The sequence below is a fragment of the Falco punctatus genome (genome assembly GCF_963210335.1).
Source record: "Falco punctatus genome assembly, chromosome: 14".
Taxonomy (NCBI): Eukaryota; Metazoa; Chordata; class Aves; order Falconiformes; family Falconidae; genus Falco; species Falco punctatus.
This window is the reverse complement of record NC_137594.1, coordinates 11059028-11077828: the sequence shown is the minus strand read 5'-3', so window position 1 is coordinate 11077828 and position 18801 is coordinate 11059028. Positions and strand designations below refer to the sequence as shown.

The window sequence follows — 18801 nt, the reverse complement described above, 5'->3', positions numbered from 1 at the left end:
ACAGGCAGCTACAAAAATATAATGAAAATTGACTTTTAAATTTTATTAGTCATTGCATAGGTATGACTTTTTTTTTAAAAAAAATATTAGTTTCAACCTTTTAACCAGTTTCTCACTATCCAAAATTAGTTACAAACTGCATTTTAGAAGTGCATTTTGCACACTCGACTTTTACAAGTATACCAAGCTAACTGGCAGTTAAAATCTTTACATTCATATGACTGTTTTGGACTGCTAATATAATTTTAGCTTCAGATACCAAAACCTCTGTAAATTCATGTGTGCGAAGTTGTAACATGTTTTAGTAGTAAGTTTAAAGACTTCTAAATGATCTGCCCGGTTTTTACTGTATTATGTTGGATTAGCCAAATATGGAGGGCTCTTTAGATCCCTATAAAAAGTTATTTAAGTACTCATTACTTATGGTAGGAAATGCAGTATCTTTGAGGCTTTTTTTTTACATGCACCTGCCTCAGTATAGGAGAGAGTCATTCACAGTTTCCAGTACAAACATTTCCGCTACTCTGTGCTGAAAGACTTCCCTGGCAAAGTTTGACAGCTAAATTACAAGTTTTGCATTAAATGTATTGAATAAATCTCAATAATACCTAGCCTATGCTTCTGGTCTGGGAAATGTGGCATTTACTAAACTGTTGTCTTTGGCAGAAATTGACAATAGAAGAACTCATTAAGATAGAATTCCAGTATTAATTAGCACTTTTTAAAAGATGGGTCTAATTGTGGACCACCTGGAAAAATAAGAACCGGTTAAAAAAATACCGGTGTTTTGGTGCCTGCACACATGCAATATTACCTTCATTGTCATCAGTTACCTAGTGACTAATACAATTTCTTAAAAGTAGATTGTGCTCACCTGTTTGAAGGTACTGCTTTATATTTCAGTAGTATTTTCACTTTCTCATCATCCTCAGACACTATTTTAAAAATGGTGAAGTTTATGAACGCCATGTAAACCACAGCCTAGTAGTCCAGTTTAGTCTGTGTTGAGCAGCTGAGGAAACTGAGGCAGAACAAAAAACGTCGGTTTTGTTACAAGCGCCGTAACAAAAACGTCGGTTTTGTTACAAGCGCCGTAACAAAAACGTCGGTTTTGTTACAAGCGCCGTAACAGAAACGTCGGTTTTGTTACAAGCGCCGTAACAGAAACGTCGGTTTTGTTACAAGCGCCGTAACAGAAACGTCGGTTTTGTTACAAGCGCCGTAACAGAAACGTCGGTTTTGTTACAAGCGCCGTAACAGAAACGTCGGTTTTGTTACAAGCGCCGTAACAGAAACGTCGGTTTTGTTACAAGCCCCGTAACAAAAACGTCGGTTTTGTTACAAGCCCCGTAACAAAAACGTCGGTTTTGTTACAAGCCCCGTAACAAAAACGTCGGTTTTGTTACAAGCCCCGTAACAAAAACGTCGGTTTTGTCACACGACCAAATGACCTGATTTCTTCTGAAAAAACTCCTATATATTCAGGCAGCTCACCTGGAAAATTAACTGTAATCGTGTTCATCGCCACACAGCCTTCAAAACCACGTATTTTAAGAGTCACTATTATTGTTAACGGGAATAAAACACCCACATTATGTATTTTGTTTATTTTTTAAACTTGTCAATTAAATAGCCAAACAACTATAATAAGTGTACCAAATTTAACTTACCCAACACACTGAATGCCTTCCTCTTTAGTCACTGCATTTTTACCAAAATGCCTATCGCCATCTTTTAACCGAAGATGATTCACCTGACTACATAAGTTTTGAAGAAAAGGAAGAAGCACCTGTGGAACAGCTACATTTGGGGGTTTACTCCCTTGTTCCTGCATATACAAAGATCCCATGACTTTAAAATCATTTCTGAGGTCAACTGTATTTTGCTGAGCAGCAAGTCTTTCAGAATCAAGAGTATTCCCTCTTTCAGGTACCTGTGAGTTCAGATCATGACTTATTTTTAAGTGTTCATACACTGTTTCACTTGTTAAATGATTTTTAACAGGCACAGGTTCAGCAGCTGATTGGTCTCGTGATGTCTGAATTGCTGCACTGCGCAATCCATCTATTGCATGATCACCTCCAAGGTCTGAATTTTTCCCAAAGATCCAGTTAAATTTGTCTTCAAGAGATAAACTGTTCTGATAGGAAGAAAAAAAAAATTATTAACATTTAAGTATCAAAATATACTGAAAATTATACAATAATAAGAGAGACTTTGTAAGTCAGCATTCTACCATTGTGATGCAGAGATTTGGGAAGTAGTTCTGAATTATATTATTAAGGAAGAGCACAGGAAAATATTTTCCCTGTACCTACTATGCGTTAATTATCTTGTCAGTCTCAAAGTAGCAAAACAGCTTTACGACTTCATTTTTACTACGCTATATCCCCAAGTTTATTAACATCGGATGGATTCAGGATTCTGTGGAAACAGCCCACTTTGCAGGATTAGGATCTAAATCAAATAAATACTCTGTATGAGCATCTTCTCTCTAGTTGAAGGGGACATCCTTTTAACAGCCATAAAGGAGACAAGCCAACCCATCAACCTACACCCCAACCATTACAGGGAACATGCCCACCATCCTTGACAAGTAGTGACAATGGAAACACACAGAAGAGGAGTAGGGTGGCAGTGATATGATGATACCGAGTTCTTAACTCTGGATTTTGTGTATGCACAGCAATTCCTTGAGCACACAATCTTTATTCATTGCACTAATTTAAGAGTGGCAACAGCTAAACCAGGATTAAAATGGCAGAGGGTGTGGGTTAAAAAAAAAAAACATCATCAACAATCTTTCTCACCAAATCAGTTTAGAACATGCTTAAAAGTTACAGAAGGTAAGGTCACAGATCTGTACTATTTATGTTTATGGAAAAGCACAGCAACTTACTTTCTGCTGACATCGAACCATGTCCATGAGCTGCTGAGCACCCGGAGACAACTTAGATTCCATTATAGTTTGCACTTTGTCTAGATCTATACTTGAGCCTAGTGAAGGAAAATCAGTTGCTAGTTTTGCAGACACTGTTTTCACTTGTACAATTATTTTACTGATGAGTACTCTTTGTTTCTCACCAATGGAGAGCAGCTATTGCAAGAAGGAAAAAAAATACTTTGGTTAGGAAAATTAGTTTCATGTTTTCTTTATATGAATGGGACAATGCATTACTCTTGAGTTTTGGGAAAAACAATATTGAACTCTTTTCCAGGGAAATTAAGCAGATTTCTCCTTGCTATTACTTTTCAGAAAGCTCTTGACTGGAACAGCGGTGACTGCATGACCTAAAGATGAATCAGGCCTTGATCTTTAAGCACTTAGAGTAGTGGCCACACAGTTTTTCATACGGTTATTTAACTGCATCAGAGTTCACAGTTCCAATTACACAGCAACTATTGAGTATCTGCAGTTTATCTGGTTTATGAAGCTTTTTCCTGTAAGACTGCATTCTCTGTCTCATATAAATATTGTCTTCATAAAAAGAAATCTGTAATCCGAATTTAAAAGGAGAACTCTGCTTTCAAGACGAAGCGCCATCTAACTGATTTTTAAGTGACTATACAAACCAAAGTGTGTAAAACCAATAATTTGACTAAAAGCAATGCAATTTAGTCGACTAAGTGATTAAAAAGATGAAGAAAAATAGAACAATTCTGTTCAGGTCCCTACCTTAATTCTACAGGAGGCTGCAGGGCATTCGAACTTCAGGTACTTTTTGTATAAAGTAACCTTGTCAGTTTCGCTAGAAAAATAAAATAAATGAGCTGTGACATCACTACATAAAGTACTTTTTTCTTTAGAAATACTCTGTATCAGTAAATATTTTGATAAGAAACATGAGTGACTGGAAAATATTTCTAATGTGGTATAGCAGTTTTAACGCTTATATGCAACTCATACTGAATCTTAGTGGATAGTGTATAAAAATGGCTTTGTGTGTTACTTACATTATCTGCTAGTGAAGCTTTAGAGGTTCAGTACATTATTCATGCATCTTCCCTGAGGCTGCATCAGCTGTTTTTATTCAGCTAATTAAGCAGATGTGCCATGTAATGACTTAAAAACAGAAGAGAACACACCGCCTTAATTCCCCTAAGAAAGCATGGAAGTATTAAAGGGGAAAACAAATCCTTTTTTTGTTTTCTCTCTTCTCCTTAAAAGTGGGTAATGCCTACTTACCAAAGAGACAAGAGATCTTTTGATAAAGATAAGCTAAAAGAGATCTGCTGAAGAGACAAGCACATCCGTCATCCAGAAAGAGCAAACAGCACAGGAAGGTTGCACCTGTCCTAAACTCCTGCTGTGGTCTCACGCAACGCAATTTCAAAGTGGCACTTTGTAACTTCATCAAACGTTTCACTAGTAACAGAACGCAGATGGCGGCAGCACGCCTGCAGCCCTCCGGCTCTACCGAGGCGGCGGCACCGGCGCAGGCACGGGGGGCGCGGGGGGCGCAGCGGGGGCCCCAGCCCCGGCGGTGCCCGCTCCCAATGAACCACTTTTGCTCAGACCTCCGAGAAAGCCCCAACCGGGTGGCTGGCGCGGGCGGACACCGGGGCTTTACCGGCCGCGGCACCTCCCGGACACACAGACAAGGAGGCTGCCAGTAAGAGAAGGGCAGACGCGTTGGCTGGGCACCCAGCAGCGACCCGCCGCCCGCCCCGGGCCCCACTCACGCCGCGGTGCGGGCGGCGCCCAGGCTCTGCCCGCGGCCGGTGCCGCAGTACTCCTCGCCCACGTACACCTCCATGTTGCGGGCCTCGCTCAGGATCCCGACGGAGACCATCTCGGCGGCGCCGCTGGGCCGGCACTCCAGGTGCAGCACGCAGGGCGCCTCGCCGCCCGCCCGCCTCTCCACGACGACGGCCTCGGTGCTGCGGGGGGGAAGCGCCACGGCCGCGTTGCCCCGCCAGGCCCAGGTTCGCTCCCGCCCACCCCGGCCCAGCCCGGCGCCCCCTCACGCCGCCGCCCGCTTGGCCGCAGCCGCCCGAGGGGACCCAGGGGGACAGCGCGGCCCTCCCCGGCCGCCGCCACCCTCACCTGGCCTCGCCGCCGCCCGCCTCCCGCCGCAGGCAGAGCGCCCGGGCCAGGCCGGCCGGCGGCGCGCAGGGCCAGGAGCACCCCGCCGCCACACAGCACGGCTCGGCCGCCAGCCCCGCCGCGGAGCCACTCGCCATCGCTGCGCCGCGGCCGGAACCGAGCGGGGCGGGGGCGGGGCGGGCGGAAGGCGCCTGCACGGGGGTGGCGGGCGGCGGGGCTGCGCATGCGCGGGCGGCGGGAGCGCGGCTGGGGCGGGTCGGTGACCCCCGCCCGGGGCTCGCGTCCCGGGATCGGCCTTGCCGGGGTGCTGGCGCTGTCCGCCAGGCGTCCGAGCTCACACCCGGCGTGCGGCAGGTGCCAGCGCCGGGCCTGCCCCGGGGAACGCCCGGCCCGCCGAGCCGCCCGCCGACGGTGCACCGCATAGGAGACAGGCGATAAATAAAAGATGGGATTCATCGCATTTCCAGTAGGATCCCGGCTGCCGGGCAGGGAGCGCTGCGAGGCGGCCGAACGCCCGGGGACGCGGGTGCCGCCTTCCTCGGTGGGTGCCCGGCTGAGGGGCCGTAATTAGGCCGTGCAAACGGGGCAGTGGATCTGAGCAGGCTTTGTACAAGCTAATATTTACTGATGCAGTCGGTTCTCCCCTTTTTTTCACTTAAGCCGTTGTTTGATGTAATTTACTGGCAATGGAAAAAACGGATTTGCTCTGTTTTAATGAATGAATGAATTAAAATTAATTAATGTAAATGTTTTAGAACGAAAACTGCTGTCTCGGTCTCCTTTTTGAGTTTCTGAATGCGCTTGACACCTCTGAAACACATAGCAAATTCATCCTGGTTTAGAAGCATTTCTTTTCTGCGTTTGGTGGCAATGTGGTTGCAGGATGCCTCGGAGGATTGTTCTGATCCTGGAAGAGCAATGAGCTGCACAAAATTACTTTGGTGAGGAGAATTATCTTTAACATAGAAGGGGCTGGGTAAGATCCCTGTTTGGGGGACTTCCACATGTTTATGGGATTTCCATGCATTCATACACATTGTATTTTTGATATTTTTAAAGTAAAGATGAAAAAATGGAGAACAACAAGCTGAAATTTCAAACAGTAGATTGTTTTATACTAGAGGTTTTTTAACTGAGCTGATAATAGCCAGTATAAACATCCTAAACATTGTATACGTTGGTAGCACTATTTTATGTTTCTAATCTCATATGATCTCACTGTGGTATCAAAGTCCTTTAGAACAAACCAGTTTGATCCCAGCATGGGTTGGTCCTCTCTCCAATCAGCGTTTAAGGACACGCTGCTTGTTATTTGCCTTAAGCTGCCTAACCAGGTTATTTTGCAAGCCTAATGGATTAAATTTTACTTCCCATTTCCTTAGCAGAGACGAAGTATCGGAGTACTTTTTCTGTTGTTTACCATCGGAGCAGACGGTTCTTGTTCCTCTAGTTCCCTGGTGCAGAGCAGCTAAGAGCCAGGTACACAATCTGCTCAGATGCTGTACTAGTTTCTCCAGCAAACCTAATCATGTTAAAACACAGCCTCTTTTTGTTCACTTTTGGACTAACTTTAACTGGAAAACCTTTTTGGATAAAAGGTAAGTTTTCAGCTTTTGTTACATACTCAGAAAGTTTCTCCAAGTCTTCTTGTACGCTCCAGTCCTGATCATAACGATGCACACCTTTCAAATCGAGTCATGGCTCTTCCCAGCTGTTAGGCTATTAGCTGACCTGCTAATTGAGAAAATCTTGTTCGGGAAAAAGGTGTCTGGAAAAGATTACGTGTTGAACCTTTTTATAGTTGAGCTCTTTGTGTTTGTTGTGGGTTTTTTTCTCCAGGATGTATAGGTAGGTAAATACATCATCTTCCATACAGGACACGGGTGGTGACAACTGCAGTTACTGTCACTTTCATCAATAGTACAGACTGTAGAAAAAGATTTCTTCTTCAGGATTGTGAAGGAAATGCCTACAGTTCTGTTTCAGTGCCTCATTAACTCATTTCCATTTATGATTTGTCTTCAGATTTTAGATTTAGCTGTAAGAACCGAAATATTTCTCAGAAAGCGATATTTTTATGATGCACATTAAAGACCTGCTTTCAGGTGTCAAAATTTAAATTGTTAGAACCGCGTTTCCACTGCTAGCTCAACACACATTTAACTCATGAAGCAGAATGGATTGTGTTATTTAGGTAGTGAAATTATTGAAGATTAAGGGCAAATTCAGAAGTAGTTACTGAGCGCCAATATTCTTTGCAGACCTGTTCACTAACAGCAACTTCCACATTTTGATTGCAATGGCAGTCTTTAATGTTAAACATGTGCAGCCTGCAGCTAGCTTATAAAAGTCCTGATGTTACCTGATAGGTAGAGATCATCATTACACTGGAGAATCCTCCTCCCCACTTTGAATGGGTGATTACGTGGCTTCTTTGCAATTGTGAATTCCTTTCACAGGAACGTGGGAGGCTGAGGGTGAGTTTGTACTGCCATAAATGAGAAGAAATCTCTTTGTTTCCTTATGAAAGAACAATTTAAGAGGGAAGAAACCACTTTTGTTGTTAAAACCCATGTTGTTGATTCTGTAGCCTGTTTAATAGCAACAGTTGTGTCTCCGCTGATTAAAGTCAACACTCAAACCAGACTGATGAGCTGACAAGAAAAAGGAAGATGAATTCAATTTCACGCAATTTTTTTTTAAAGTCACTGGAGGTTGGTTTTGACTTTATAAAACCACTTACCTGAAACCAGATATGTGGAAGACTTCTCATCTTTAGCTTCCTGCATTGGCATGATGTTCTGGAGATAATTGTGATATGATTTAAATGGCCACAAACCTTTTGCAAAGGTTTGACTGTCACTTGAACAAACAAAATGCAGCGTTAGGTGATGGCAGGAGGCAGCATGGTGAGCCAAGACTGTACATACAGTGGGCGGCAGAATTATATCCAGAGGACAACTGCAAGTATTCCTCATTCAGGGCAAGGGGGGAAGGAATACGAGTAAAGGCATTTATGTGGAACGAGAGGGCTGAAGGGAGAGTTGATTTAATCAAGGAAAGGGCCGAAAGAAGTAGAAGTATGAGCAAGAGGAAGAAGAGCAAGTGCAGGACCTAACAGCAACTCGAAGTAGTTGAAGAAAGTAAGAAACATCCCCCAGTGTATTTAGGGACTGAAATTATTCTCCTGGAGATACAATATTCTCCAATTATCTGTCTAACAAGTTCTGAAATATCCTGGCAAAGTTGGACCCACTATTGAAAACAATTGTACCATACAATTACACCAGGTCCATTGTGCCAGCCACGCCTAGAGAGCCCTGCTGTAGATTTACGGATCAGCACAGTATTCCTGGCACCAACAAGGTGATTTCACAAAGCTTGAAGGAACTGAATTCCATTTGAGATGTTTGCATCTCTTGCAGTTAATTTTAACCGGCCAGCTACTTAAAAAATTACTGTGATGGCACAGATAGGTGGACAGAGATGGCAGCTGTATAATTTTTTTGTTGTACATCAGGTTAAAAGCGTAAGTCATGGGAGAAAAAAAATGTTTCGAAAATTATAGACAAAATTACAAAATTAATAATCCAGAATAAGTGAGAATTAAGATTGTTTAAATCATGTGATAGTGTTTCTTTATGTGCTTCAGAAGAACCCAGCTTTAACCTGAAGTTAATTTTTTTTAATCAATTTGACTATTCCTAAACTTTCTTCGTCACTATCAAAACATACACTGAATACAGGAAGGCATCTATTTATTTTATTTTAATTTTTCTTGTTCTTGGAATTCTCTATTATGTTAGTGTCATATTCATTGAGGGGTTTATTTTTTAAAAGACTAATCTATTTGGTTTGATACTGTCTATATGAAGGAATGAGACGAGTCTGACCTATTATCCAAGCTTATAATGTAACTAAGACCAAGAGTCAAAGCCAAGATTGCCAGCCAGTTTTGAACACCCTGTTAAAGAAAAGTTTTGCTTGAATTTGCAGGTTTTAGCACTTTACATCAGTTGTTTGGAGTGGTGTAACCTTGAGTACAGTCAAAACGGCATGAGGCCACATTTTAAACACTCAGAAATTAAGATTAACATGGCCATGAATCAAAATGTTGATTTCTGAGACATTCCAAGCATAATCCAAGAGCTCTGGCACAGAGCAGCCCAAACTGAAGCATGGGCAGTCAGGTCCTGTACTGGTGAAATTACTCTTTCTCCATTTACAGCCAGATTAGAATGGTCTTTCGGCAATCACCACTGTGCAGCTGCCAACGTAACAGCTTACTTACCCTTTCTGATTCTTTAGACATTTCAAACTTTTTTTTTAGGTGTATCTTCTGAACAGACATCCAGACTTTCTACATTAGAAATAATTATTCCTCGAAGTCTGACAGGCAGAGAGAAACATCACCCATTTTTTCATGAGGTTTGTCATTCTACCTGATTTTTTCTTCTGATGTAGCTGTTCTTCCTGATACTGCTCTGTATTACACACACACACACAATGTATAGTATACATATTTTTGTGAAGAAATGTGCCCTGCACTCATTCTTTAGATTCTTAGTGTTTTCAACTAGTGTTGAGTATATTTGTTCCCCAAATGTCTGGGATTTCGGTCCAAGCTAGCACCTTTCAAGCTTCTAGTGCTGTTAACAGCCTTATAAAACAGGAGGGAGAAGGAACATAAAGACTATTTCCATTTCCTCTGAGCTGGATTAGATGTTGAACTTGAACCATGCTGTATGTGTTATTTTACTCATGGAACCTGGCCTTTGGATAACCGGAGGATTTCAGCCATGTAGCACCTAAAGGGCTGGTGGTTGCTTTGTAGAAACGGTCCCACAGAGTCGCACAAGTTAAACAAATGAGTTAAAAGAGAAAGATCTGAGCCTTAATTCTTCAGTTCTGAGGTAACTCTCTTTTGTGCTAGATAACGAGTCCATTACTGAAGTGACTGTTAATGAAATAACATTAGTCATCTTTGTGCAAACCAATTAAGGTAGAATCTGTGAGTTGTTCATCCGGCTACCAATGATTAACATAAGGAGTGTCAGGAAACACGGTGTGGTCATTGGACAAGGAGTGCATACATGGGCCGTGCCCTTCTGCCTTCCAAGTGAAAATTTATACGGTAATAGAATTTAAACTTTCCACAGGGAAGAACATAAAGTGTGCTGCTGAGGCCAAAATATAGAAGGCATGAGGGTTAGGAATCTGTGTTTTGGTAGACACTTAAATCATACGTAGTAGCTGGACTGCTCTTCTCCAACAAAACATGGAAGGGACACAACCAAGTAGAAAAATCACCTGATTAAGTGGTATCTTTTGTTCTGTTTCCAGGAGCATTCAGATGACAATCTTTCTTACTCAATTAAAACCAGAAATGGAACGTATCTTCTAAAACTGAAGAAAAATAAGTATGTGATGGAGTGTTCTAAGGAATCATACCGTCTTGGGAGTTAATTGCATACAGAGGAGTATTTTTGTACTGAAAAAACCCAGGGGAAAACATTTAAATGGCAGATTGTAGTAATTACAAAGTTACTCTTAAACATTGTCTCTGTTATGATACAAATAGAAGGGAGTAATATTTTTTCTTGTTATGAAGAAATTTATTTCAATTAATTTTTTATTAGCAGCACAATATAGTACATTTCAGAAAATCCTTATGGACAATTCAAATTCAGTTCAGTGTTAGCTTTTTATTGTGGGGGGGCGGGGGGAGGGTTGTTAAACATGTTGTATTTGAGGAAATTTGTCTGTTATTGTTGTTTCTCTTTCCTGAGCCTGTAATAGTCCAGGCCCTGATGCAACGCGGTCTGTTCAGATCCTACTCTAGGGGTATTTTAGTTAAAATGTTTCAAAATAACTTATGTTCCAAATAATGCAGCTCATTTTAAGGTATCTTGTTTCACATCTGTGGATTTTCATAATGATTTAGCATGAGTGTGCTAACAGAATGTAGTACTTACCAAGATTCTTGACTCTTCTTGCTTTCTAGACTGTTAAAAGAACTGTAGTTTATTTTTGTTTCCAGAAAGCTTCTTAGTGAAGACTTTATGCTGTATACATATGGGGGAAATGGGAAACTGGAGGCAACACAGTCACAAAACGAGGTATTGTACATAACAAAATATTGCATCAGTTTCCTCAAACCAGGGAAGCCAAGCTTTATGAATTGAAGGCCACATGAACCATTTGATAAAACTGAAGATGACAAGGACGTGTGTGCATCTAAATGTATTTTCAAAGCGATAGCAAATGCACAACCATTAATTCTGAGTGTCTTCGTATCTCTATAATAGGACAGTGAAAACTGGTGACATTTTTGGCAGTAGGAGGGAAAATGAGTGATGCATGTAATGTAACTACAGAAGAAATATATATTTGCTGGGAAAGAGGCTTTTGTGCGTTTTCACATTTGTAGCATTTCTGTTTAACCGATACAAAACGTAAGGTTCTGTGTCTTATGGGGGAGTGGGCTGTTTATGGGGATACAGCACCACTGTTTTCCAGGGTGTGAAAGGAGATGCCAGGAGATTATGCCAAGACTGAATTTGAGCTACCTGATTAGGTTGCATTTCTGCAATTAAAGGTACAATGGCAGCACCAAAGCTCTGTCGGTTTTAGGTCCTGTATCAAACAAACCTTATAAATGCTGTTGAACTTAATTTCAACTTTAAACTGCATGTGAGCTTAGTGAGACTTAATTGGGTGCTTTGTGCATGGGAGATCTTCTCAGATCAAGCCTTTGAGAGGAGTCTGTTTAAGAACAGGATGAGCAAAGTAGATGAAAATATTTTGCTAAATGATGGTGATGGGTTAAACTAAAAAGCTGTTGTTTTCTAGAACGAAGGGACCAAACACTATTGTAGGTACTCATGTCAAGTAATATTTTACTCCAAGAAGGCTGGGATTACTTTTAGAATAGGGAACTCTAAATTTGTAACAGCCAGCCTTGATGTCATGCAAATAGAACGGTTAGTTAGAATATAAGTTTGCATGTGAAGCCAACAGTCTTATTTTGTCATTAATTATGTGGTTTTGTTGCATTTCAGACACACTGTTACTATCATGGCACTGTTGAAGGAATTTCTGACTCAATGCTTGCTCTTAGCACATGTGATGGCCTTAGGTATTACCTCTTGCTTTTTACTTCAGGATAATTCATAGTGCAGTACCAAAGTAAAACAGTAAAAAACAGTTGCTATTCATCGTACTGCTGCAGAGAAAACACCATCCTATCTTGCAAAAATTTTTTACAAGTATTTCACCTTTTTGTAAAGCTGAAACTCTTTACAGGGTTTATAGTTTACCTCAGCTACCACTTTTCCCTCCTTTTCCAAAATTCCTTCACAGAAAGAAGATAATGCCAGAGGGAGCATCATCTAAATACAGGCAGAACATGGGCGTGAATTGAGGCCTTCGTTACTTGATGCAAGTGTCTTGACCAGAGATACGTTTGTAGTAGAAATGCTGTCTGATGATGCTTTCGCTGAACTTAAAACACTCCTGCAAACAATTCTGTCTTATGAATTAGGCATGTTTCAAAAGACAAACCATTTCCCTGAAAAAGTTTTGACCAAATTTGAAGCAGATTTTTGTGTTTCAAATACAATAAAATTACATTTACATTGAGAAACGTAAAAGGGCCAGATTAACGCATCAAAGATGGTTGTGTTCTCCCCGCAGAATCAGTCCGTATGAGTTGGCAAAGGAGATGGCATGCACAGCAAATTGTGCAGATATTCAGGATGTTCTTAGAGCGTGTCCATGTTCCACTGTGTTCACTGAGCCTGGCTTTTTAGCAGGAGTTTGAATGTACTTGTCGGTTGTAGTAGCCTTGTTCAGTTTGATGGCTTTTTGACAAGCAGGAAGAGGCAAATGGGGCAAAGTTCACCCATCTCTCACGTACAGTAACACAGTGAGATGCCACTCACAATAAATGATATTTCCTGGCATTCTTTTAAATGAGGAATAAAATGGTCAACGTACTCGTACTCCAGGTAGTGCTGGATCTCACTAAACAGAACAGATACTTCATTTTGGCTGTTCTGCAAACTTACGCAGACTCAAATCCTTTGTTTACTTTGTATTCACATTTTGGAGGATCTTCCTTCACAAGACTGTAACTAGAGAATTCTTGTCCTAAATATAGTTTTGAGATTCTGGAGAATAAGATAATAGCTTCTCAAAGATTTTGGCACAGCAAATGGGCATGTATCAGGTGTTCCTGAGCCATGGACAAATGCAAAATCTTTTATACTTAGGGGCATTCAGCAGTGCAATACTGCTGTTGCCCTCATAAACACCCCAGTGATTGCTTTTAGCCTCTCTGTCTTAAAAGATACCGTTTTCTAAAATGCTGAATTAGTTAGCTGCATGGGGCTAGAAGTGAGACTAAAGATCAGGACTAAAAGAGATCCTTTGCATACACACTTGTGTATGACTGAGTATTTTAAACAAGTTCTGTTTTGTCTTTTGAGAACCTGTTGGGCATTTGAACTTATATCCTATATTAAGATAATTTAAGATAATGACATATTTCAACATAGCGGTATGAACAGTTCTAGTTTTCAAGTATCCAGCTGTCATTCACTCACCTAGTCATAACCACAAGGGAAAAAACTGTGGAATAATTTTTCATTCTTTTATGATTATTAGAGGAATTCTCTACATTGGTGGCAAATGGTATGGAATGGAGCCGCTCAACACATCCAGCACATTTGAACACGTGTTTTACCCGTTGGAAGATATGCAGGATATCCCCTTCCAATGTGGTGTGCTGAACGTCAGCCTTCATCACGAGAAGATGTTTGTGAAGCACTCTGTGAAATACGTGTTCTTATCAAACAGTACCTCTAGCAGGGAAAAGCTTTTCAGGGTAAATACATTTCTGTTTCTCTCTTGAAAGCTGCAGTCTAAGCCATCTTGTCAATCTTTTCCAGCAGCCAAGGTCTCCAGAGCTTTGGCATGGTATTGCTGCAGGTGGGTTTGGCCTGGCAGGCCACTGCCTCGTGGCCTTCATTTTCATGGACCCCAAACAGCTGAGAGTACTGCTAAGGAAAACCTGAAATAGAAGAACAGCACAATGGGAATTTAAGATAGCTTGAAGCAATCCTTTAGCAGAAGAGCAGAGTGCCCAAGACAGTCATGGGTATGACACGAAAGGCACGGAGCTGCCATTCAGCTCATGCCTCCCCATGTCTGACCACATGTGAATTACTGACATTCAGATGTTTATGTGGAAATCTAAGGCAAATTGACTTTTAAGGCCATATTAAAACAAATTCATCATTGCTTTGTAAACACATGAAACGAAAATCGTGAGAGAGATAAGTAAAAACCTGGAACTCATTATTTATTATGTTAACTTATTGTGCTTTTTAATTTGCAGAAGCAGCGAGCTGTCCTGCCACAGAAAAGCTATGTGGAATTATTTGTCGTTGTGGATAACAACAGGGTAATGATAACATCCAATGCTGAATACATTTTATTACTTCATTAAATTTTTTCTCTGACATTCTCATCTGCTATTTTACAGTTTTTGATGAAGAAATCTGATCCTGCTGCGGTGCAAAGGGAAACAGTTGAGCTGATTAATTATGTTGATGGGGTAGGTCAGATACAGTAGTTTCTCCTTTATCATAGTTTTTTTCAAAAGAACAGCTAATGCAGTTCTGAAGCTGTGTTGGAATTTATACAACAATTTGTAACACGTTTAAGGCACATCATGAATTTATGCACTAGTCTTGTAGTGGCACAAGCAGGGGGAGAGATGCAAGATGCTTTAAAACAACTTCCACGTGCTCCCAGACTTTTGACTGCTCCAGGAACGTGAGGTCTTTGCTATGTTTTACATTTCTAGGAAGAGTATTTCTCATGTATGTAGTTTTTTATCAAGCGAGCTGTCAGTGCTGTGAACAATTCCATAAGCTCTCTGATCCTCTGTTCCCAGCTTCTCTTCTAGATAATTAGCTAAGGAAATGAATGAACATGGTCTTTTCAACTTCTCAAACTGGAAGATATACTTAGGTACCTTCACGAAGAAGATTTCCTTCGGTCATATATTCTTTCCTTATTTAGTTTTATATTATACATATTTTCATTTCGTTTGTAATGTATAAATGTATTTTAGTTTATAAATACAAATACATTTAGTTTCAAAGAAAATAAAGTTATGTCTCAATCATTATGTTCAGCATATTGTTTACTCAGTAGTAGTGATGTAAGCTTTTGTAAGTCAGTTGAAACAGGCTGATGGACAGTAATTATCTTTTTTTTTTTTTTTTCCCAGATGTATAGAGCATTAAATATCCAGATTGTTTTGGTTGGATTAGAGATCTGGACAGATACAAACCATATATCTGTAATGAATGGTTCAGCTGGAGATGTACTGAGTAGATTAGTTTCTTGGAGACAGAAAGATCTTCTTAAACGATCAAGAAATGATGTTAGCCATCTCATAATGTAAGTTTTCATTCAGTGGAAAAGCTAGCCATGCTGCAAGTGTTGTTAACGTATATGATTTGGGGTTTACATATGAATGAAAATATAACTGGAGTAAAATTCACTCACTTTCCAAGCTGTTTTAACCTGGAATAATGACAAGGAAATATAATCAAGTCTTTATAGTTAATCAACTCTAGGTAGCTCTGCTTGGGTAAGGGGACTGGAGCAGATGACCTCCAGAGGTCCCTTCCACCCTCAACCATCCTGTGATTTTGTGAACTCAGAAGCACTGACACAGCAGACTTAGGTGACTGATCATTAATTTCAAGTTATGTTATTCGGATATTCATTATTAATTACAGTGAACTCCTGATATGGTGATTTTTTTGTTACAAGACCTGTAACAAAAACACGTATGTTTTTGTTACAAGACCTGTAACAAAAAACCGCACGTTTTTGTTACAAGACCTGTAACAAAAACGCGTACGTTTTTGTTACAAGACCTGTAACAAAAACGCGTACGTTTTTGTTACAAGACCTGTAACAAAAACACACACGTTTTTGTTACAAGACCTGTAACAAAAACACACACGTTTTTGTTACAAGACCTGTAACAAAAACACGTTTTTGTTACAAGACCTGTAACACTGAAACGTGTTTTTGGATCACCAAATGTGACATCTAAAGTCACATAGCAAAATAGGACAGAAACAAATGCAAATCTTCCTGTGTCAGAAATAAGGCACCCAGTTTGCACAAGGCTTCAACATCAAGCCAACTCTGCAGCAGCCTTAATCTGCTTATTTGGCTTAGCATCCTTTGAATGATCAGTGCTTGCTTGGATGTATGAATGAAACTGTAAAGATAATATTTATGTAGTATTAATATTGGGAAAGGAGCAGAATGACCCAGCTGTTAATGCTATCTTTCTGTTTCTCTCGCTGGATCACTGAACTGATTAGTTCTGACATTGCCAACGTTTGCACCACAAATGAAACTTCAACCATAGCAACGCATGCAGGCAGCTCATAGGCAACATGCTTGGTTGGTTTGATTTTGTTTTCTGGGGTTTTTTTTTGTTTGTTTTGTTTGATTTTTTCTTTTAATAGAAAATGAATTTTGCCCTCCCAGATTTTGGGGAAGAAAGTAATGCAAATATGTGCCAGGGGGAAAACAGAAGGATAACTAAGCTGCCAACAGATTGCTTCAACCTGCACTCCAAATAGAGAAGGAATCAGTAAATTACGCTTTGTTGAATCGCTCTGCTTGGCTTTCACCACTACATAATAATAGTCTTATGTAATTCATTGGGATGTTGGCACTTGGCTTGTGAAGCACATTGTACACAGTAACGCTGAGGGTGCGCTTTGTACCATTTACCTTTTCAGAGAAGCAACAGTATGTAGTTAGTTTTGTTTAAGTTTATAGTATATAGTTGGGGGATGACTTTTCAATTAAGGGACTCTTTGTGGGTTATCAGAGAAAAGGTCTGACTATTTTAGATCTGACATGTTTTTCTGAGTGATGTTTATGTTGTATTTATAAGATGATAGAAACAACAGTAAGGACAAACCACAGTTACTTTGTTGAAGATCACAGGTCCTCCTGTACAGGCTCCCTCAGCTTAGATACTTACTGGATGATAACGTGCTGCCAGTTCTAGCAAAAATCTTCTGTTCCCTGGTTTTAATGATTGTTAGCTGGCTCCTGCTGTATGGAGATAAAGTGGGAGAAGAAAACATTAATTTGTTAGAAATACTTCTTTTCAGACTTTTATTTTCCAAAAGCTACCCCTAAATTTAGCCTCTGGAATGCTTTGTAATAGGACACATTCCACAGAAACTATGACCCTTTAGAGCAGCTGTGTTGAATACAAACAGCCTCATTCAAGTCCAGGAAAAATGCCAGAAGCAGACATCTGTTTCACATTCCGAGGCTCTGGGCAGAGCCTTCCAGGGGTGGCTGAATGGCATTCACTACTCTCAATCTGCAAACACTGCAACAGACGCTCTCTAGGGCAACTGGCTGTGTTGTGCACTAGAGTAATCTGCCGTGTGTTCGGGCTCATGGGCCAACACAGTTTGTGCATCTTGGCTTCCACCACACTGCACATACTCGCCTGCTCACACAGTCCTGCTCCCTGGGAGGAAGCAGACTTCTTCCCAGCTGCTCCCATGCTGTCACTGCTGCCTAGTACCAGCAATCTGAAGCTTTTGAAGACTGTTCACCCCCCAGTTTCATGAGTGGCAGGGAAGCAGCTCAGCAGCTTTGTATCCAAAGCAGCAACTGAACTGTCCATGGAAGAGCTTCGCACTTTAATGGCGGTATTTCTTGTGCTCCTTTGGTGGAGCAATGTGTAATTGGAAACAATTAGTTAAGAAAAGTTGTTTCAGTCTTCTGTCTATGCTTAAGATGTGTTTATGTCAATAAAGTGTTTTGATAAATATCTCCCTCTGGAGCTTTGATTTATAAACTACATGTTTTACAATGTTTTTTTGTTAGAGCTCTTGAAAATATCTCCTTTTAGCCTGTCAAGCAGACAACTATACCAGTTTCTCTTCCTTTACGAAATGCAGTTTGGTGTAAATACAGACTGAATAAGTGGCAAAGTCAACTCTTCCTCCCCTCCCCCCCAGCCCCCCCCCCCAAAAAAAAAAAACAAAACCCAAAAACAAAACCCAAAGGTTTAGTGAAACCTTTCAAAAGTTACTATGGAAAGGTAAGTTATCAGCAAAGAGAATGAAACCAGGGGAAGCTGAAGCTATTACCTGTGTGTTTAAGTCTGCTGATATGTCTCATAACCATTTGCCAGCAACATTTAATAGAAAGCACGTAAAACTTTATCATTCTACAAAACGCGAAAAATACACAAAATTTTTACAAAATGTATGAATAGCAGAGAGCCCTCATTTTGTTCAGCACACTTCAGTAGTTGCAGGAGACATGCTATCACATTCTGTAACCTTATGTATTTCTTCTTATCAATTCATATATTTCTTCGTTTAAGTCCTACCTGTAAAGAGCTTCTGCATCTGTGGCGGGTTATCTCCATTCCTTAACTTTCCTTTGTGGATCAAAGGAGCAGCCCTGTCTGCAGTGATAAAAACATCCTGGTGGTTTGGATGGTTGGAAACCCTGCTTTCCCAGCTTCATTCCACACGCTTATCAGGGTCACTGAGTAACCTGCCAGTTGTCTCATCAGTTTTGTTGCTTTTCAGCATGTTGTGTCAGCACATGCAAGCTTCAGATGCCAAGGGTGTCCTCTTCAGTTCAGAAGTTGAAACAGTCACTGGTTCCTG

The 18801-nt window shown here is 40.7% G+C and overlaps 2 protein-coding genes across 2 annotated transcripts; one reads left to right on the top strand and one right to left on the bottom strand.

Annotated features, from left to right (window-relative positions):
- Positions 1 to 81: 81 nt before the first annotated feature.
- LOC308053590 (ATPase PAAT-like) lies at positions 82 to 5291 on the bottom strand. Its single transcript, XM_080365027.1, has 5 exons — positions 5048 to 5291; positions 4684 to 4881; positions 3677 to 3749; positions 2900 to 3097; positions 82 to 2140 (listed from the first exon to the last, which is right to left on the bottom strand). The coding sequence occupies exons 1-5, from the start codon at positions 5182 to 5184 to the stop codon at positions 1667 to 1669; spliced, it is 1080 nt and encodes a 359-aa protein (XP_080221153.1). The 5' UTR covers positions 5185 to 5291; the 3' UTR covers positions 82 to 1666.
- LOC308053596 (disintegrin and metalloproteinase domain-containing protein 9-like) lies at positions 2002 to 18136 on the top strand. Its single transcript, XM_080365038.1, has 5 exons — positions 2002 to 2086; positions 13715 to 13934; positions 14448 to 14513; positions 14595 to 14666; positions 15348 to 18136. Exons 2-5 carry the CDS (start codon positions 13749 to 13751, stop codon positions 15522 to 15524), a joined length of 501 nt encoding a protein of 166 aa, XP_080221164.1. The 5' UTR covers positions 2002 to 2086; positions 13715 to 13748; the 3' UTR covers positions 15525 to 18136.
- Positions 18137 to 18801: the final 665 nt, after the last annotated feature.